Genomic DNA, 22075 nt, shown 5'->3' with positions numbered 1-22075 from the left:
CCAAATGCTCCGTAAGGCCTGGGAAATGCTGATTGGAAAGCAAAATTGAGCCGGCCTTGCAAGATGTTAGAGGGAGTTTCCAGTTAGATACAGAAATTCGCCCGCCAAGAAGTTTGATGGGAGGAGCACGGATGCTGTGAACGTCATCATCAAATACGTACAGAGGTCCCAGTTGGCAGGCCAATCCGACCTTAGCCTTCGGAAACAAGGGGAGCCATGAAGGGAGGGAGGGAGTTGAGGAGGATGATGGTGGGGCGGGCACCATGGGAATGCTTCTCTGAAATGATTACAGCGAGAGAGGGTGAGGCGGGAAGTGTGGGGCTTGGGAAGAGGGGATCACTGCCATCGGTCCCGCCTGTCACACTGCCCCAGGGCCCCTGCCCTGTCCTGGCTGACCTCCTGGCAGCGGGGCTGAGTCTGCTCGGCTCAGGGTTAAGGCCCAGGACACAGCGGGGGCATCTGAACCTGCCGCTCCCCTGTCTCCTGTTTCCTTCCCCCTCACCTGGACCTCCAGCTTGTTGGCCGTCAGTTGTTTAAAACCAGCAAAGCGGAAATTCACTTAGAATCCTTTTCTCTCCAGCAGGATGGAATTAGGCCATTCTGAACAAGGAGGTGACAGGCTCCGAGCACCTTGTTTCAGAGCCCAGGTTTGGGGGTACGGACAGGGAAACAAACGATAGAGGGCCAGCCGCAGGTCACTCTTGACCCTGGTTCAGCCGTCTGGACGAGGCTCAGAGGTTTTCTCTGTCCAGGAACATGTCTTTGCGGAAACCCAATGTGGATGAAGCAGGTTTTAGATTTAGAGATTCTCGTGTGGCCTTGTTTGACGCAGGCCCCGATGGTTGACGCGGCGCCCTGGATAGGACCGGGGCAAGCCCTCCCTCACACACCTTGCCGGTGGACCCGGGACCAGCACAGCCTCCACAGAGATCAGGCAAAAGCAATCAAAATATGAACTTCGCACACCCTTTGATCCAGCTATTTCACTTCTGGAAATTCACCCTGCAGGTCTCCCCTCACATGTGCAAAATGGCCTGTGGAGAAGGGCGCACCCCACGGCTTTGTTTATCATGGCGAAATATTGGAAAGGACCTCAATGCTCGTCCATAGGGGGCTGCTTGAATTCATTCATAAATGTACGAGTTAAGATACATCTGTCAACTTGAATATCGTGCGGCCGTTGAGGAAGATTTCAGCTGTTCAGGGCTGCTCAACAGGCACTGATGTAGGACAGGCTGTAAATGTATGAAATGGAAAAGCAAGGGGCAGAGCACGTTACCTAAAGCAATACTCTGTATACCATTTTTAGTCTCAAAATAACGTTTATTTATGCAGGTGACAGCGATGGTCTCTGGGGAGTTTTGTAAGCTGACCAAGGAGGAAGGGAAACTTTTTTTTTTTTACTATTTGCCTTTACTATTTTGCCTTTTTTTTTTTTTTTACTATTTGCCTTAAATCGGAGCTGTGTGCACGTATTACCCACTCAAAAAATACATAAACTACTTTTTAAAACTCAGACTATGTGAATTATGTCCCAATAAAGCTGTTTTTGAAAACATTTCTAAGTTTGAAAAAACTATAATATCTTTTTAAAATTTCTTCTTTTATTTTTTTTAAATTATGAAACTATGATAACACATTTACAAGAGGCTTGGAAAATACGGAACAAAGTTATGTACATTTATAAATATATAAATTTACAAATAAAGTTATATATTACATTTATTTTCTAAGTAGATAAATGAAGATTTTTAGTTGGAGATTCAATATCAAACTCTCAAAAATTGATAGAATGAATATAGAGAGAAGTAGGATATCATAGACCTGAAAGGCACTATGAACCAATTAAGCTGTTTAAAATATAAACTATTTATACAATTTTCAACACATGATTTATACAGTTTTCACACAACAGTAAGAAAAAACTATAAACAGCTTAAAGAAGAAAATAAGTTCAGATGCTTTTGTCTATAATCAAACTGTGGACACCTCAGTTCCCAGCAGTGTCATCCCCAGGAGCCCCACCTCTACCGTCAGAAGCATTTATCAGGCTCCTCTCTTAATTTAAGGTTCCAAGGTCAGTCCTGTTGAAAGTAGGCTGGAAGATATGGTCTCTCATAGTGTGATCTCATCTTCTCTAATAGGTTCTGAGACAGATGGCGATGAAGTTTCCCATTAGATAGTACTCAGGGCAAGCGTATAAATTAAGACTCTGTACAACCTGAAGACTGAGTGGATAGCTACTTGTACCTGATGAAATCATGATGCTACTGGGGAAAAAAAAAAAAAAGAACTTTCAGGGTTCTTTTAAGAGCTCCCATGGATAGAAATTAAACCAAGGAAAGTAAGGGGCTTTTCGTGGTAGCAAACCTAAAACAAAAATAATTCAGGGGACAGGGTGAGGGGAGAGGACATAGAAGTGACAATACTTGCTGGGATTCGAGATGGCATCGTCGAACCAACCTTGGTGGTCTGGCTAGAACTTGAAAAATACAAAAGAATTCAGCTACCGAGCTATATTCAGTTTCCTTGAAATTATTTATTTTTAGCCGTTTGGAGATGGCATGTAAAAGATCGTCTTAGTGTGTTTGCATTTAGAGCGTGGCACAGTTGACAGTGGCTTCCCACCATGAAATTCTGTGATTTTAAAATGTTGTGGACTTGAAAGGAAATAACCTGACATTCTTCCTTGCAAAACTGTGTTTTAGCAAGTTAGACTCTTAACACCATTTCCGTTCTGTGGCGCTGCCCTGTCAGAACCAGTTTTGCATATATGGGTGGCTGGGCACCCCGTAGGGAGCCTGGCTCTTTCGATGGACTATTTTTAACACACGGGGGGCTGAATCTCATGTCACTGCTGCCATCTTCTGGAAAGTCAGACACCTAGAAGAACAACATTTTATCTATTCCCAAAGAAGAACAAACGTGTGCTTCATGGTTTTGATGTTCCACTTGACTGCAGTAAGGGGTCCTGAGATGGCATTTGATGTTCTCCTGCTCTTTTAACCAGAACTTCAGAGCTGTGGAAGAAAAATAAATGGCACATAATAAAAGGCTTTTATCATAGATGATGTCATGATAGAAAACAGGCACAAAGAACTTTGGGCTTTCATATAGAGATATTTCAACTTGGAGGATCAAACCCTTATTTTGAGGGTCATCACTTATCTGTATTGACTGGCTCTCAACGTTATTGATCAGCAGCAACTTGAAAATTCTGATTGCATTGGAGGCTGTTCATTTGATTCCTTTTTATGCCTCCAAAGAGAAAATATACACTTATCTCCTTTTGAATGTCTCGATTATGAGCATATGGGAAATCAAGCTCAAGCATCAATCAAATGGCTTGTCTACTGACATGATACTGAAAGATAAAGTGATGGGCAGTTCATTTAGCTGTAAGATAGTACGGGATTTCCTGAGAGGACAGACAGTGAAGATACCTCTGCACATACAGGAAGAACCAGAGGTCAGTATCCCCCTTTCTACTGCCGTTATGGTGAGTTGACAAGCCCGGCACTTCACAGGAGGTCCTCGGTTTCACTCGGGGCCTCACAGAACCACAGCAGTTCTTAGCAAATTGGGAATTACTTTAATTAACAAGGCACTTAATTATCACCTTAGTTTTCTGTAGAATATTTTTGTGTATAAAACATCGTAACTCCATGAGAAAACCATTTCTCATGTTTACTGTATGCCAGAAACTGGATGAAGTATTAATTATCTATTATTTCTTCTTTACAGATGCAAAATAACTAAAGTAAAGAGATGTTAGGATCACACAGATAATAAATGGTAGAGAAGAGTCTCCGACTCCAGGTCTCTCAATTTTCAAAGGCTTTACTTTTAAACACTAAACTGATTTTTTTTTAATATGTAAATATCACTATACGATTTCATGAATTACAATGTGCTATTCTCTTATATGTTGTCCAGGTTGAAGATTTTATTCAGTTCAAAAGTAAATACTCATCATACATTAATTGCAAGACAGATATATGACGTGAATGTTAACAACAGTTTGGCTATTTCTTATTTGGAAAAAAAAAAGTTTATCTTATTGGACTTATCCCTAATTGAATAGTTGTTTTAAAATTGTATACTTGAGGACTCCCTGGCAGCCCAGTGGTTAAGACTCCGTACTCCACTGCAGGGGGCACAGGTTCAATTCCTGGTTGGGGAACTAAGATCCTGCTATGCTGCATGGCATGGCCAAAAAACTTTTTAAAAAAGAAACAAAACTGTACTTCACCTTAGGCATCTAGAATGAGCTAAATACGTGCCCTCAACCTCCCAGGCAGCTACTCCAAAGAGAAAAGTGTATTGGATCACCACGTTCATTGTCAAATAAAAGGAAGCCATCATGTTGTTGGGAGTGATTAACTTGTTCCTGGTGTTGCGTTCTAAGATGCATCATCCTGTGGGTAACAAACTCTGGGAGATAGTGAAGGACAGAGAAGCCTAGCATACTGCAGCCCGTGGGGTGGAAAAGAGTCGGACATGACTTGGTGACTGAACGACAGCAAAAAACAATAGGAGATATCTAGGACATATTTATATGTGAGTGACGTGGAAGTCACTCAGTCGTGTCCAACTCTTTGTGACCCCATGGACTATACAGTCCATGGAATTCTCTAGGCCAGAATACTGGAGCAGGTAGCCTTTCCCTTCTCCAGGTATCTTCCCAACCCAGGGATTGAACCCAGGTCTCCCGCATTGCAGACAGATTCTTTACCAGCTGAGCCACCAGGGAAACCCTATTTATATGTAGATATCTATTTATCTAATACACCTATATGTATATAGACCGAGAGAGCCTGATCACAAGGAATTGGCTTATGTGGTTATGGGGCTGGCCAGGTAAGTCGTAAATCCATAGAGCAGGCTGCAAGGAAGAGCAGGCTGGAACTCAGCTGTCCACAGGTGAACTCTCTTCTTGAGGAGGCTTCAGCTCTACTCCTAAAAACTTTCAACGGATTGAGTCAGTCCCACCCAGATTACCTAGGACCATCTCCCTTCCTTAAGGTAAAGTGACTATTGGTCTTACCTACAAAATACCTACACTGAGAAACCTAGATTAGTGCTTGACTAAATAACTGGGTACCAGAAATTGCAAACCACTCGTGTTGTTGCCTGAAAAATCCCATGGACAGAGGAGCCTAGCAGGTTACAGTTCACGGGATCGCAAGAGTCGGACACGACTTAGCAACTAAACCACCACCACCATAGTCTAGCTGAGTTGACACATGAAACTAACATCACAGGCACTATGATAATACAACCCATATGTATTGGTTTTTAATCAAATTTCATAAGGGGATAGAATTTAGAAAATCAATAGAGTAAGTATTATTACTGTTAAGATTTTTTTAAAGCTTTAAAGATTCTTTTTAAAAAAACTGCAGAAATTGTTGGCATTTGTCAGATCTATCTCAAAAGAAAATAACCCAGGAAAAGTATACAAGGTAAACGGGTGGTCGTTGATTCTATTCAGTTCGTATTTACTCATAAGGCATCTTAAAAGAGCCTCAGCAAATGTGATGACTAATGCAGTTAATGACTAATAAGCCCCTGGGGAAACTGTGGCCTTCGACACTATTGGTTAAAGCCAGACCCACGTGCCCCAGAAAGGAGACAGGCAAGTCGGCAGAGAGACTGTGAAAATGTTAGAGTCAGATTTGCTTTTTCCTCAAGCTCTTCGAAAATACCTGTGCCCTGGGAGTTTTTGCAAACAAACCCAAAATATGATTTCAAGGAATTTTATATCTGCCTAAGCCAGAACTCCCCAAACTTCCTCTGTTCACCTTGCCCTTTGTGGCTGCTTCTCCTGGTGCTTCTAGGCCATAAGAAATGCCTGACAGTTCTGTTTATTAAATATTTAGGTCCAAATGACATAGTGAGAATTAATATCTTAACAACTTAATAGCCATTTGAAAAAGCAGTTCATATAAATTGAAAGAAAAAAATATATTTATTTCATTCTTAAATAACTACATCTCCTGGTCCAAAGAAATGTTCACCTGTCTTTCTTATCACACAGTAACCTCCAAAAATCCTGCTTTGCAGAAACATGATGTCATCAAAAGAAGAATAGTACAATCTACATTAACACCATGAGTTAGTAATTCAGAGTCCCACAGATGCCAAGTATCAGTGTGCTTTTCCTCAAAAATGTAAACAATCCCACTGCACCTCTGTGAATTTGTTGTGGTATCCCAGGGCTCCTTGGTACACAGTTTGAGAACCAAAGGCGTAAGCATTTGTTCAAGCACCTGGCTGACAGTCTTAAGTTCTAGATAATTAAATTAAAAACCTGAACATATTTTTTAGATCAAACCAGACCTTCTAATTATGTCCCCATATCATATAAGACAGATCTGAGTTATTTAACTAGAAAGCCACAGGCATGATGTAGCTAAACTTAAGTTATACTCTCTGAATAAGAGCAAATTAGCAAGTGCAATGATGCTAAATTATCACCAGCACATTCTTCAAGCTTTTGCTTGCCTTTTGCCGTACTGAAGCGGTGAGGGTTTAATTTTTACATGCGCTTTCTTTTCTGTTTTTATATATATATATATATATACAGACTATTCTTTGTAGTACTGGTATGAAAGGGAATTTAATGTCTTTGTGTCAGGAAAGCCCTATTTATTCTGACAAAATGATCAACCTCCAGGGTGTTCCTCTACCATGAAGCTGGTTTTATATCTCATCCACAAGCTAATAAGATGTGAAGCGGTTTCCCTGTCACGCCAAGAGATCAGACTTGCTTCCCTGGAAAGCACTGGCTTGAGATCACACAGTGACCTCTCAATGAGTGAACCACACAGTTCAGTGTTTCAACATGGGAGCAGAGGGATGGGTCTGAGGCAAACCCAAAGACGAGCAGATACATTTAAAAAATAAAAATAAAATAAAAACCTTAAGAAGGAACTCTAGGATCCAATCTGTTCACTGTTCGCTGGATTGGCTTTCAGTTCAGGGGAAATTAAAATGTCAGAAATGAAAGCCTCTGGAGGTCTTGGTGCTTTGTGTAAACACATCCCAACTCACACCCCCGCTCCCACCAAGATGAACCTTTGAGGAAAGTGTACGTCCCAGAAAAGGCGGGCTCAGTCTCTTTGCTGTGGGAAGAAATACGGAGGCTAAAAGACTCTGGAAGTGTTGGCTCAGAAGCCAGATGGTGACATCTGTAGAAGAGGCCTTTTCCTTATAAAATACTTGTTCTTCTTGCTTGCCATGCCCTGAGATTAAAATGATTTTCAGATGCGTTGTTGAAACAAGAAAGTGACTGTGGGGAAGGGTAGGAGGAACCTGTTTCGGGTGAAGAAAACATGAAAAGAACTGTCCTGGAAAGACTCTTATTTTGAGGTGAAGCAGAGTGGTGATGTGTTTGGGATAAAGCTGGGTTTTTCTAGATCCTGTTTGTTCGGGGGGGTTATCAGTTCACATCTGTCTTTTTCTTTTTTTTTTTTTTTTGGCTGCGTCAGGTTTTAGCTGCAGCTCAAAGGTTTCTTTCTAGTTGTGGTGCATGGGCTTAGCTGCTTCACGGCTTGTGGGATATTACTTCCCCCACCAGGATCGAACCCGTGTCCCTTGCATTGGAAGGAGGATTCTGAACCACTGGACCACCAGGGAAGTCCCCAAATCAGCCTTATCTCAAGCAAAATTGAGTTAAATTTCTGGTTTATGAAGAATCTGGGAACTTTCCAGCCTCTAGAAATTTTTCGAGGTTTCCAGGAATCCAGTGCCATTGCTATATGGGCTTATCGGTTGCCATGTAAAAAGCATCCCTAAACTTAGGGTTTAGAACAGTGACAGTCATGTGCCTGCTTTGCTTTGGTTGGCCTTTGCCCGCAAACCTGTAATTTGGACGGATCCCTGTGCAAGCATTTGTCTCCGTTCCACGTGGGGTCAGCGGGGGGCAGGTCACCCAGATGCCAGAAGACCCAGGTGAAACACGGCTCAGACACACGGCCAGCAAGAGCGCTGGCCGGTGGCTGGGGACCTCATTTCCTCTCCACATGCACCTCCCCGTGGGGACTGGGCTTCAAGAGCAAGTTATCCCAGGAGACAGAGAGTGGAAGCCGTCAGCTTCTTGCGAGTTCAGTTCAGCAGCTCAGCTGTGTCCGACGCCTTGCAACCCCATGGACTGCAGCATGCCAGGGCCCCAGTAGTGGCAGGCTGTCTTCTGCCAACACTGGTCGAGGGGTCAGCACATCCAGATTTAGGCACGAGAGGTATAGAGCTCGCCTCTCAAGCAGAAGGGTATCAGATCGCACTGCACCTTCCCTCTGAAACCACCACCATCGCCCACACGCCATACTCATTAACCAGGCTCTCTTCTCTGCTAGAACATCTTCTCTGAATACAGCTTCTGCTGGGAGAGACGTTACTCCCCACCAAATAAAATAAGTGGTTGTTGAAGGGAACCAGTTTTCTAATGAAGCAACTCCTTCTCCCAGGTGGCACTAGTGGTAAAGAACCCCCTTGCCAATGCAGGAGACACAGGAGATGCAGGTTCGATCCCCGGGTTGGGAAGATCCCCTGGAGAAGGAAATGGCAACCCACTCCAGTGTTATTGCCTGGAGAATCCCCATGGACCGAGGAGCCTGGCAGGCTACAGTCCACGCAGTCACATAGAGTTGGACATGACTGAGCAGCCAACACTATCTAACTTGACTCCTTCTCCAGCCGTGAAATAAGAACAGTGCCTGGCTGGCATCACCTCAGAAAACACTGTATGCCAGACCTGCTTGTAGCCACCGAGCATGTGTTTCATCTCATCTACCCGTCGTGGTGCTCACGTGAGACAGTTATCATCGTTACCCTGTCTTCTCAGAGGAGGAAATTGGAGGCCCAGGCTCCAAGGCTGCTCTTCCAAAGTGGTCTTGGGCGTCAAGGGACGGGGCGTTGGCTCCAACCCAGGGCATCCGCTGCGGAGGCCACACTCTCAGCCATACGGTGCCTCAGAGTGGGGCGGGGAAGGGGAAGCAGGTTCTGCAGGGGCCGAGCGAGTCCAGCGGGTATAGGCCAGCTTCCTTCTCCGGCCTCCTCGTCTGTCAGGTGAAAGGGGAGGACCATCAACTTCCTGGGTCTCCTCCAACCTGAAGGGAGTGTGAATGTTGACAGGAGTGCCGTCTCCAGGTGAGAGGCTTCACTTCGGCCATGCCTTAGCTTCCTGGAGCGCCACAGCCAGGGGCTAAAACCACAGGCACATATGTTCCCTCAGTTCCGGAGGCTGGGGGTCCGAGAACAGGGGAGCAGGGGCGGTTTCTCCCGAGACCTCTCTCCTTGGCTCCCCGATGGCCACCTTCTGCCTCAACTTCCCTGGGACAGGAGACCCCAGTTCAGGCCCTGGGTCAGGAAGATGCCCTGGAGGAGGGCATGGCAACCCACTCCAGATTCTCGCCTGGAGAATCCCGTGGACAGAGGAGCCTGGTGGGCTGCAGTCCATGGGGTCACAAAGAGTTGGACATGATGGAGCGGCTCACACTTCACTTTCCCTCACCCGCACGGTGTCCCAGTGTCCGTATCCTGATCTCCTTCTGTAAGGACGCCAATCCTATTGCACAACCCCACCTAAAGACCTCATTTTACCTTGCATCTGTGTGTGCTAGGCTGCTTCAGTCGTGTCCGACTCTTTGCAACCCCATGGACTGTAGCCCATCAGGCTCTCTGTCCATGGGATTCTCCAGGCAAGAATACTGGAGTGTGTTGCCATTTCCTTCTCCAGGAGATCTTCTCCATCCAGGGATTAAACTTGCATCTCTGATGTCTCCAGCATGGGCAGGCATGTTCTTTAGCACTAGCGCCACCTGGGAAACCCCATTTTATCCTACTTGCCTCTTTAAAGGTCTTATCTCCAAACACAGTCACTTCTGAGGTGCCAGCGGTTAGGGCTTCCACATATGAGTTTGTGGGGCACAGAATTCAACACATGATGGCCCATTCTTCTTTCCACAGTAGGCTTTCAATACAAAAGCAAGACCCTTAACATAGATATATAAATCCTTTATCCAAGAAAACATATGCAGAGTATGTCATGCAAAATACCAGGCTGGAAGAAGGACAAGCTGAAAGACTCCCTGCACAAGATTGCCGGGGAAATGTCAATAACCTCAGACATGCAGATGACACCACCCTATGGGCAGAAAGTGAAGAGGAACTAAAGAGACTCTTGATGAAAGTGAAAGGGGAGAGTGAAAAAGCTGGCTTAAAACTCAACATTCAGAAAACTAAGATCATGGCATCCCATCCCATCACTTCATGGCAAATAGATGGGGAAACAGTGGAAACAGTGACTGACTTTATTTTCTTGGGCTCCAAAATCACTGCAGATGGTGACTACAGTCATGAAATTAAAAGACACTTGCTCCTTGGAAGAAAAGCTATGACCAACCTAGACAGAATGTTAAAAAGCAGAGACATCACTTTACCAACAAAGGTCCGTCTAGTCAAAGCTAGTCATATGTGGATGTGAGAGCTGGACTATAAAGAAAGCTGAGCACCGAAGAATTGATGCTTTTGAACTGTGGTGTTGGGGAAGACTCTTGAGAGTCCCTTGGACTGCAGGGAGATCCAACCAGTCCATCCTAAAATAAATCAGTCCTGAATATTCATTGAAAGAACTGATGCTGAAGCTGAAACTCCAATACTTTGGCCACCTAACGGGAAGAACTGACTCATTAGAAAAGACCCTAAAAAAAAAAAAAAAAAAGAAAAGACCCTGATGCTGAGAAAGATTGAAGGCAGGAGGAGAAGCGGATGACAGAGGATGAGATGGTTGGGCGCATCACCAATTCCGTGGACATGAGTTTGAGCCAGCTCCGGGAGTTGGTGATGGACAGGGAAGCCTGGCGTGCTGTAGTATATGGCGGTCACAAAGAGTTGGACACGACTGAGCAACTGAACTGAACGGATGCAAGTAAATAAATATCAGATGTGAAATTCTTGGCTGAGATTGTTTTCTTCATATGCTAACACCAGTAACACTTAACTGCAGATATTTCTTTGCATTGCTGTCTCTTCTGCTAGGCTAGAAACATTTCGAAGAGAGGAAATGTGACTTACTCATTTTCAAAATGTTTCTACGGTGCTTGGAACCTTCTTTAGTAAAGAGTGAACAGTGTCATCAAAATAGGACTTTTTTTCCTCTTGGTGAAAGGTAGTTTGGCACAGAAAGCATCACCAAGTCAGGGGCGGGAGTAGAATGTGCTTGGGAAAGGGAAGCAGGCTGTGACCCCACGGGGCCCGCAAGCCCGCCTCTAACCAGCCTGTGTTCCCCTGCAGTTCGTCTTCTGCCGGGACTGTAAGGAACCGTACCACGAAGGTGACTGTGGCGCCGTGATTGAAGCCTCAGGAACAGTCACTCAGGTAATGCGCCCTCTTCCTTCCCCAGATCGGGGCTCAGGCTCTCCTCGGGGACAGGAGCTGGTTTCTGGAGATCATCAAAGGTTCCAATCTGAAAAAGTAAGGACCAGACTAGGAGCCTACAGCCATGGTAACGGGGCTCTGGTTCCACAGTCATCAGTCCCTCTGGAACGACCCCTGTCCTTGGGGCCCCGCTATAGACTTCCCAACGGTCACGTGTGGTGTGTTGGTTCTTCCACGAGAGTTCTTCCCCAGGGATAAGTAGGGTAGGGATAAGGAGTCTAGCGTGATCAGAGGAGTCTTTAGAAAAGAGATCAAACAATTTAACAACCTCTGAATTAGGGAAATCAATAGTAACCTCACATTATTTTTTTTTTAAGGGCCCTTGTTTAAAGTCTTTGGTGAAAACTCTCTCCGTGAATGACATGATAGAAGTATTATATGATGCAAGAATATCGTTGTTTCTTTAGCAATATGGTTACCAAACTCAGGTCCAGCACCTCACTGCTGGAAAATCAATACCTGAGAGGCAGTTGTTGGTAGAAAGGAAAATTGCTTTTGATCAGAATGCTGGCAATCTGAAGAGATGGTGGACTCAGTGTCCCCCAGAAACCATCTCTGAAGAGTCTGCTCAGCCACGAAGGTTTTTAAGGGGGAAAAGGGAAGTAGTATCGGTGAATTGCTGAGATGGGGAGTCAGAGTCATCGTCATCTCCTGCTGCATGCCAGTTTGTTGACTTCTTGTGAGCTTTCTTTGGATGCTCTCTTGTTCACACAGTTTGTTCAAGAGATTACTGAAAGGTAAACTCTGAAGAGATCTGGTCATATGCTAATTACTTATTCATCATTTCCACTTCTTTGATCTATGCAAAGAACCAACAGGTTAGACAAGCTATTGTATGATCAAAAGATCTGATAGGTGTGCTCCACCCTGGATGAACAGAGCTTAGGGCACCTGGTTTAAGAGTTACAACGTAGCTTTGCTAAATTGACAAGAGAGGGGGTTTCCTGCTGAGGGTGGAGTCCTGCAAAGAGCTGTGCTAAACTGCATTTCAGTCCTGATTGCATAAAGAACGTGCTTACTGAGCCTGATTCTCTGACATGCTATATCAGGCTTAGGAAATGCAAATGTTTTTTCTTTTATGTATTGATTATCACTCATTGGAAAATACCCTGATGCTGGGAAAGCTTGAGGGCAGGAAGAGTAGTCGCAGACAGAGGATGAGATGGTGGGATGGCATCACCGACTCAATGGACATGAGTTTGAGTAAGCTCCAGGAGATAGTGAAGGGCACGGAAGTCGAAGTCCATGGGGTCAGAGAGTCAGACATGACTTCGTGACGGAACAACAATGATCGGCCAAACCTTAACGAAAAGGAGTAAAAATTTCAACACACTTGATGAATTTGCTCATTATTTTTCTCCTGATAGAGACATTAAGAGGGGTATAAACATCAAATCAACCCAGATAAATCCTTTAGTCATTCTATGGACAGGAACCTCATCAATAGGCATAGAAGTCCCAGAACATTTTAATTTCACAAGTTGAGAATTGTAAATATCAGAATGTTCTAAAGGGCTTCCCTGGTGGCTCGGCGTTATAGAATCCACCAGCCAATCAATGCAGGAGACACGGATTCAATCCCTGATCTTTGAAGACCCCACATGCCTCAGGGCAGCTAAGTCTGTGCACACAAGTACTGGCCTGAGTCCGCAGGCTGCAACTCCTGAAACCACGCGCCCTAAAGCCCGAGCTCCACAGCAAGAGAAGCCCCTGCGATGAGACGCCCTCGCATCACACCTCAGAGAGGAGCCCGCACAGCGAAGAAACAGCCCGGCTGACAGGAAACGAACATTAACATTCCAAAAACAACAAAATAAAATAAGGCCTGTTTTAGAAAAAGGGTGCTCTAAGATGAGAGCGTAAAGAAGCGAATCCCTATGAGACTCTGCGGAGGTTTCTGCTCAATTTAAAGTAACCGAGGAGACACCGTACATGAGCTCAGGGCGTCCCAGCAGCTCCTACTGCGCTGGCCTGGCCACACTGGGAGCTTTAGGACTGAGCCGCCGTTTCTACGGCAGAGGCAGCACACGCCCTTTCTGTTGACTTATTTTAGCCAGGGCGTTCGAATGCAAGCTCACTGGGTCCGGAGGTCAGGAATAATAATATCCCTGAGACCCCCTCCACCCCCACCCCTCCCTACCACCGCCTCAGGACCAGAAGGGCTAGACCAGAAAATAGGCTGATGCTCTTGGAAATGGGTGTTATCCCGCAGTTCACGCCCATCTGTTCATACATGAACAAGCATGGACAAGGCCTTCCAAGTAGGCATACCCTAACATCTGTCTGTCTGCCAACAGTGAAATGAAGAAGAGCATTGCTTAGCCCAAAGCTGCCCAGAGCCTGACCCACTCCATCAATATCTTCAATCAGGAGGAACAACCAACCTTGATGTTGACCACTGAGGTTGTTGTTAAATTGCTCAGTCATGTCCGACTCATTTGTGACCCCATGGCCTGTAGCCTGCCAGGCTCCTCTGTCCCTGGAGTTCTCCAGGCAGGAATACTGGAGTGGGTAGCCGTCTCCTTCACTGGGGGATCTTCCCAGACCCAGGAGTGAACCCACATCTCCTGCATTGGCGGATGAGTTGTTTACCACTGAGCCACCGGGCAAGCCCCAATGGTGAAGGTAGCCCAAATTAAAAAAAGAAAAAGAACTCCAAAATATAGGAGGAAGAAAGTTATAGCTGGCCTTACGGACAGATGGCCAGCATCAAGGGGCATGTGTCTGCAGACACCATCTATTAGCAGGTATTAAACAGCATTTCTACGGGACAGTCATCCTGCTAGATTCTCTGAAAAAAATTCAGAGAAGTACATTTATCTTCAGAGGCTCACCAGGGAGCTATATAGGAGGCTTATGGGAAAATAGATTATGGTAGTGATATGCTAAAACAAAACGTAGCAAATACAGTTTTGTATAACGCTTCCCTAAGAAAATCATGAAGCGGGGGGTCAGAGCTTGTCAAGAGGATGGGGGAATTAGGTGACAGAGAACGTTCCAGCAGAGGGCACTGAATAGACAAAGTGCAGAAGCAAGACTCTCTCCAGCTAGCCTTCTGTTCACCCCTGCATCCTGAGGCTCAAGACAGTACCTGGTGCATAGGCATTTGATAGGTATTTGTTGAGTGGTGATGGTGTCAATTGAAGAAAAATACACACCCTAAACGTTGTGAATTAAGTTTTTATCTAGGGACCTTACTGAGACTATAGCCAGGAGACAGACTCTCAGATAGATCTGAAGAACCACTCTGAAGATGTGAGGGAGGAGCAGAATAATAGGAATTTTTGTTTTTGTGTTTTTCCAGTAACAGTTCATGCTAAAAAAAAAAAAAAAATGGAGTCAAACATGAAAGTTAAATTAATCAGTCTTGTCTGACTGTTTGTGACTCCACGTACTGTAGCCCGCCAGGCTCCTCTGTCCATGGCATTCTCCAGGCAAGATACTGGAGTGGGTTGACATCTCCTTCTCCAGGGGATCTCCCCCACCCAGAGCTCGAACCCGGGTCTCCTGCATTGCAGGCAGACTCTTTACCAGCTGAGCCACTGGGGAAGCAAGGATTACTGCACATCACACAAAACAGACCTCTCACGTTAATGACTTTAGTACTTTTCTTTGTCTGGGAAGATGCAAGGCTTTGGGCTCTGAAATTATCCCTTCGATGTACATCTTAACTACCTAGGCCGGTACCCAGAGCACAGAATGGTTCCTGGCTTTCTGCAGCCTGAACTCCCCTCAGGGGCTACCGTGTAAGGGAGGGCGCCGCTGCCGTGGCAAGGGCCTGACTTTGGGCAACGTTCCCTTTCCACAGTGGTATCTATAAAGGAAAAGATGTTCTTTCATTCTTTCAATAGTATTAAACACCTGTAACAGGTTAGGCTTTGTTCTCGTCTGTGGGGTTAAAGTGCCTGCTCTCATGGAGTTTGTGTTACTTTATTAGATATCACAGGCTCCCCAGGTGGCTCTGTGGTTTAAAAAAAAAGAAAAAGAAAACTCCGCCTGCAATGCAGGAGACATAGGAGATGCAGATTCCATCCTGGGTCGGGAAGATCCCCGGGAGGAGGAAATGGCAACCCATTCCAGTATTCTTGCCTGAAAAATCCAATGGACAGAGGAGCCTAGCGGGCTACAGTCAGTCCATGGGGTTGCAGAGGGTCGGACATGACTCAGCAACTGAGCACACACACATTAGATGCCACAGGGTTGCACGGTCGATATGATAGGAATTCCGAAGAGGAATCCTTAATCCTAGACAGGGTTATCCAAGAGAGGATTCAGGAAGAGACAGCTCTGCAAGAAGACCCCACTAAAGTGAGCCTCCTTCCTCCCTGGTGCCTCTGGTAACTGAACCAGGCCTCATATTTCTCTAATTTCAAAATGAAGCTAATGGCCCAACCAAACTGGAAAAGTCTGCTGGTCCACTAATGCCTGAGAATCGAAGGCAACTGGAGTTTGAGGGCTTTGCTGCCGTTTCTTCCTATGTCTCTGACCCGTTGAGGGTTCTCCTCAGATGCAGACGTGAAGAGACTGGAACTGGAGGGTCACGGATGACCTGCAGGGGTGGGGAAGGGTCACAAGAACCAGAATTGATGGGGGAGGTCTCAGAGTCCAGCACTGGGCAGAGCCGTGACTGCCCCAGTCCTGAAGGGAGAGGAGGGGGAAAGGGTGTTTCACAGGGACCCGCCTCAAGGGCTGGAGCCACAGAGCTCTGAAAAGAGACATAATTGGGGCGGGGGGGGGGCGGCGGTGGGGTGGGGGTCTACATTGCCAGGAGTGGATGCAAAGCTGGAAGGGAATGAGAACCACACCTTGGCTTTTCCCACCCATCTCCTGGGCTCTTGCTAAGATCTCCCCCTGGCCACAGCCAACTGAAAGCCAGCCACAAAGGACTCAGCCTTCCATATGCAAGGCAGAGAGAGAAAAGAACCCAGGATAAGCAGTATATTCTCCACGTCTCCGGTTTCCTCATTTCAACCAGAACTACTCTTGGACACGGAGAAGGATGAACCCAACAATCTATTCCATCAAACTGAAACAGCCAATTTCATCTGGCAAGAGAATGAAGGGTTTTTATTTTCCTAGAGCCAGTTTATTTTCTGTTCCATTCATTTCTCTCCAACCACAGTGATCTTCAAATGGGTGACCTCTGCAATCCCATTGACCTGAAACCTTTGAAAGGCTGGCACTCCTCACACCTGACAATAAAAATCTCATCACAGCCTCCCCTCCTGGGATGGAAGGCTTCAGATGAACCCTCATGTCTGAATGTTGCTAATACAACAAAATACCGTCATTAGCCTTCTTCAAATTTCCTTTCAATTCAAGGCACTTGTAAGGCTTTTCCTTTCAGCCATCTGTGGCTACACTCCACCGTTCTCCCTTGAAAGCTGAGTGGTTTCTGGGCTTTGATATGACATTATGCAACCAGACAAGCCTGTGTCTCCTGGGGCCCAATCGGGCTTTTCCCATCAACTAAGTTGTTTGACCCTACACTTAATGCATTTTTTGATTAATGCAATATTTAAAAAAAAAAAAACAACTGAAAAATTGGTTTTAAATTGGTTTTAAAATATTGAACAAGCTTGAAGTCAAAACTGCTGGGGGTCTGGGGAATCAGTGACAGAAGATCAATCCTTCTCGGGCTAATGAGAGTCCAGCCCCATTTGCTGCTTCTTGCTTGAGCCGGGGTATTCGCCTCCATGTGTTCCCCTGGAGGCTTTCTAATAAGTAAACACTTGCTCTTGTAAACCACATAAACTGATTCGTTTTCCCAGGGGTTCTAAGTAGTTGACGTTCCTCCTCCTATTCAACAAGAAGGAAAACTGAGACATCCAGAGTTGTAATGGTGTTGTCCAAAGCCACAGGGGAGGTTATTTTCATTGGCTGCACCTGCTCAAAGGAGTCTGGGAACAGTGATGCATAAATCTAGTTCTGATGGGACTGTGCACTCCTGCCTGCCAAGCTCCTGCTCAACCTGCAAGACCCAGAGCATGTGTTTCCTCCTCCATGAAGCCATGTGCCCAGCCCACGACTTCCTCCAAACTCTCAGACTCCAAGCACACAGACCTCTGTGATCCATTCATCACATTGAAATGCTGTTTCCTTGGATCTTCCCTAAAATTCTGAGCTTTCTTGGTGCAAGATTGGTGCCTGTTTTATCTTTATAACCCCAGTGTCCAGCCCTTAGGTGGTACCCATTAAATGTTAGTGAATGAATGATGACCCCCCCCCCCCGCCCACTTTCATCCCCATGTGTCCAACCTCACTGTGAGGCTGGGAAAGCATGCTACAGGAATTGGGGAGGGGAATGGAGGCCAAGATGGTGACACAGGAGCCCCTGAGCCCCCCACCTCTCATGGCCACACAAAACCCACAGGCACACCTCAGAGATAATAATACAGGTTCAGTTCCAGACCATCGCAACAAGGCAATATCACAGTAAAGCAAGTCTCACAGATGTTTTTGTTTCCCAGTGCATATAAAAGTTATGTGTGCACTCTGTTATATTCTATTAAGTATACAATATCATTGTGTTCCAAAAATACATACCTTAATAAGAAGCTATTGTTCATTCACTAAGTTATGTCTGCCTTTTTGCGACCCCATGAACTGCAGCACGCTAGGCTCTCTGTCCTTCACTGTCTCCCTGAATTTGCTGAAACTCATGTCCATTGAGTCCATGATGCCATCCAACCATATCATCCTCTGTCACCCCCTTCTTCTCTTGCCCTCAGTGTTTCCCAGCGTCAGGCAGTTTTCTCCAATGAGTCAGCTCTTCACTTCAGGTGGCCAAAGTATTGGAGCTTCAGCATCAGTCCTTTCAATGAATACTCAGGGTTGACTTCCTTTAGGATGGACTGGTTGGATCTCCTTGCAGTCCAAGGGACTCTCAAGAGTCTTCTCCAACACCACAGTTCAAAAACATCAATTCTTTGGTGCTCAGTCTTCTTTATGGTCCAACTCTCACATCCATACATGACCACTGGAAAAACCATAGCTTTGACTACATGGAGCTTTGTCGGCAAAGTGATGTCTTTGTTTTTTTAAAATGCTGTCTAGGTCTGTCATAGCTTTTCTTCCAAGTGTCTTTTAATTTCATGGCTGCATTCACCATCTCCAGTGATTTTGGAGCCCCAAAAATAAAGTCCATTACTGTTTCCATTGTTTCCCCATCTATTTGTCATGAAGTGATGGGACTGGATGCCATGATCTTAGTTGAACACTGAGTTTTAAGCCAGTTTTTTCACTCTCCTCTTTCACCCTCATCAAGAAGTACTTTATTGCTTTTAAAAAAAAAAAAAAGCTAACCATTATCAGAGCCTTCAGTGAGTCCTAATCTTTTTGCTGGTGGTAGGTCTTGCCTCAATATTGATGGCTGCTGACTTATCAGGTTGGGGTGGCTATGGAAGTCTCTCAAAATAAGACAGCAGTGAGATCTGCCACATGGATTGACTCTTCCTTCCATGAACAATGTCTCTGTAACATTTCACCTACAGTAGAACTGCCTTCACAATTGAAGTCAATCTTCTCAAATCCTGCCACTACTTTATCAAGCCAGTTTAGGTAATATTCTAAATCATTTGTTATTGTGTCAACCATCTTTACAGCATCTGCCCCAGGAATAAATTTCATCTCAGGAAACAACCTTACTTGTTCATTCACAAGAAGCAACTCCTTATCCATAAATTTCACCATGAGATTGCAGCAAATCAGTCACATCTTCAGGCTGTAATTCTAGTTCTCTCACTGTTTCCACCACATCTGCCGTTCCTTCCTCCACTGAGATCTAAAGCCCTCAAAACCACCCTTGAAGACTGGAATCAGATTCTTCCAAACTCCCGTGAATGTTCATATTTTGACTTCTTCCCATGAATCATGAATGTTCTTCATTGCATCTCAGATGTTGAGTCCTTTTCAGAGGTATTCAATTTACTTTGCCAAAATCAACCAGAGGAATCACTTATCTATAGCAGGTTTAGCCTTATGAAGTGTGTTTCTTTTTTTTTTTTTTTTTTTTTGAAGTGTGTTTCTTAAATCATAAGACTTGAAAGTTGAAGTTGAAGTGACCCTGATGCTTGGGCGGCAGAATGGATGTTGTATCAACAGGCGTGAAAACGTGAATCTCATTGTTCATCTCCATTGGGGCTCTCTGGTCACCAGGTGCATGGTCAATGAGTAGTAACATCTTGAAAGGAACCCTTTTTTCTGAGCAATAGGTCTCAACCAGGGGCTTAAGATATTCAGTAAACCATATTGTGAACCTATGTGCTGGCATCCAGCCTTTGTTGCTTCTTTTATTGAGCACAGGAAGAGAAGATAGAGCATGATTCTTAAGGGCCCTAGGCTTTGGGGAATGGTCGATCCGCATTGGCTTCAACTTACCACTGACTCGATGGACATGAGTTTGAGCAAGCTCCGGGACTTGGTGATGGACAGGGAAGCCTGGCGTGCTGCAGTCCATGTGTTGCAAAGAGTCGGACACGACTGAGTGACTGAACTGGACTGAACTAAAGTCACCAGCTGCATTCACCCCTAGCAAGAGAATGAACCTGTCCTTTGAAGCTTTGAAGCCAAGCATTGACTTCTCCTCTCTAACTATGAGAGTGCTGGATGGCATCTTCTTCGAAGATAATGCTGTTTTATCTGTTGTTTAGTGTAGCCACCTTCATGAATTAACTAGATCTTCTCAATAACTTGCTGCAGCTTCTACATCAGCCCTTGCTGCTTCACTCTGCACTTTTAGGTTATGAAGACGACATCTTTCCTTAAACCTCATGAGCCAACCTCTCCCAGTGGCAGACCTTTCTTACATAGCTTCCTCACTGCTCTCGGCCTTCATAGAATTGAAGAGAGTTAGAGCCTTGCTCGGGCCTTCCCCGGTGGGCTCAGTGGTAAAGAATTGCCTGCAGTGCAGGAGACACGGGTTCAATCTCTGATTCAGGAAGATCCCCTGGAGGAGGGCATGGCAACCCACTCCAGTATTCTTGCCAGGAAAATCCCATGGACAGAGAAGCCTGGTGGACTACAGTCCATGCGGTCGCAAAGAGTCAGACATGACCGAAGTGACTGAGTGTAGTCTGGATCCAGCTTTGGTTTAAGGGAGCGCTGTGGTTGACTTGTCTTCTCTCCAGATCATACAACTTTCTCCACATCCCCAGGAAAGCTGTTTTCACTTTCTTATCATTTGTGTGTTCACTGGAGTAGCGCTTTAAATTTCCTTCAAGAACTTTTCCCTTGCATTCAGAACTTAACAGTTTGGTGCAGACGGTCTGGCTTTCAGCCTGTCAAGGCTTTGGACATGCCTTCCTTGCTCAGCTTAGTCACCTCTAGCTTTTGGTGTAAAGTTGGAGACTTGCAACTCTTCCTTTCACTTAGAGACCGTTGAGGGTTACTGATCGGCCAAATTTCCATCTTGTTGTGTCTCAGGGAATAGGGAGGCCTGAGAAGAGGGAGAAAGGCAGGGGAACTCGTGGTCTCCAGGGCAGTCACAACACACACAACATTTCTCGACTAAGTTCAAAGTCTTATATGGGCATGATTCAAGGTGCCTCAGAACAATGGCAATAGTAACATCAAGGGTCACTGACCACAGATCACCACAACCCATATGATAGTAATGGAAACGTTTGAAACATCGCAAGAATTACCAAGATGTGACATGAAAACTCAAAGTGAGCAAATGAGGTCGGAACAGTGAGTATCTGTGAAGTGCAAGTAATGTGAGACATAATAAAACAAGCCCTGACCATACAGCCGTACACGGTACAATGAAAGGGGCCCGGGGGCCAGCTGAGTGACTCCTGCATGAACCCCCACGTGGAAACAGGCAGGAAAGGCTGACACACTCTTGCGGTAAAACCCACCCCTCAGGATTTCCCGGGCAGTCCAGCGGTTAAGACTCGGCACTCCCACTGCGAGGAGCCCAGGTTTGATCCTGCGTGCCCCGTAGTGCCCCAGGTGGCAAAGAATCTGCCTGCCCACGCCGGAGCTGCAGAAAACACGGGTTCGATCCCTGGGTCCCTGGGTCAGGAAGATCGCTCGGAGTGGGAACAGAGGAGCCTGGCCGGCTACAGTCCATGGGGTCACAAAGAGCCGGACACGACTGAGTGAGCGTGATCCGTGCAGCACAGCAGCAACAACAAAAATCCCCACCCCAGCGTTGACCCTCGCAGCTGCAAGGGAACTCCCAACGCCCAGCTTCTCCCCGAGGACCAAAGGGTCCCATATCTTGTGCACCAACTGTTAACGATTCCCGCTACAGGGACTGACTCCCAAAGCAGCTAGCTCTAAAAACCAATGGGGCTTGTGTCCGTGAGACCCACAAGACTGCAGCAAACCAAGAAGTAATTCTTAACAAGACGCACAGCACTCGCCGTGGTTCTCCCCACAGTGCCTGGTGCAGAGGGCGCGGGCAAAACCATCTCTCCGTCTTTCCGTGAGAGAGGTGATCTGCATACTTTGACAGTTGCTGCCTGAGCACCAGGCTTCTAATTTAACAGGCACTAGGGGCGGGCTGTGACCCCCCCAAAGAGCAGGGAGGCCAGAGCACAGCTCCCCTGCCTTCTCTCCGCAGTCCACAACGAGTCACCGGTGTCTCTCTGGCAGGAGCCCGTGCACAAGTCTGCACCACAGCTCTTAA

General features: G+C 45.8%; 1 protein-coding gene across 1 annotated transcript in view; it reads left to right on the top strand.

Moving 5' to 3' along the window:
- PRKN (parkin RBR E3 ubiquitin protein ligase) overlaps positions 1 to 22075 on the top strand; it is a 1218605-nt gene that overhangs the window by 1168740 nt on the left and 27790 nt on the right. Inside the window, exon 11 of the mRNA XM_061130058.1 lies at positions 11296 to 11379. Coding sequence (XP_060986041.1) covers positions 11296 to 11379 — 84 coding nt within the window. The remainder of the gene's footprint in view (positions 1 to 11295; positions 11380 to 22075) is intronic.

The sequence above is a fragment of the Dama dama genome, chromosome 26 (genome assembly GCF_033118175.1).
Source record: "Dama dama isolate Ldn47 chromosome 26, ASM3311817v1, whole genome shotgun sequence".
NCBI classification, from domain to species: domain Eukaryota; kingdom Metazoa; phylum Chordata; class Mammalia; order Artiodactyla; family Cervidae; genus Dama; species Dama dama.
This window is presented reverse-complemented; position numbering and strand designations above follow the sequence as displayed.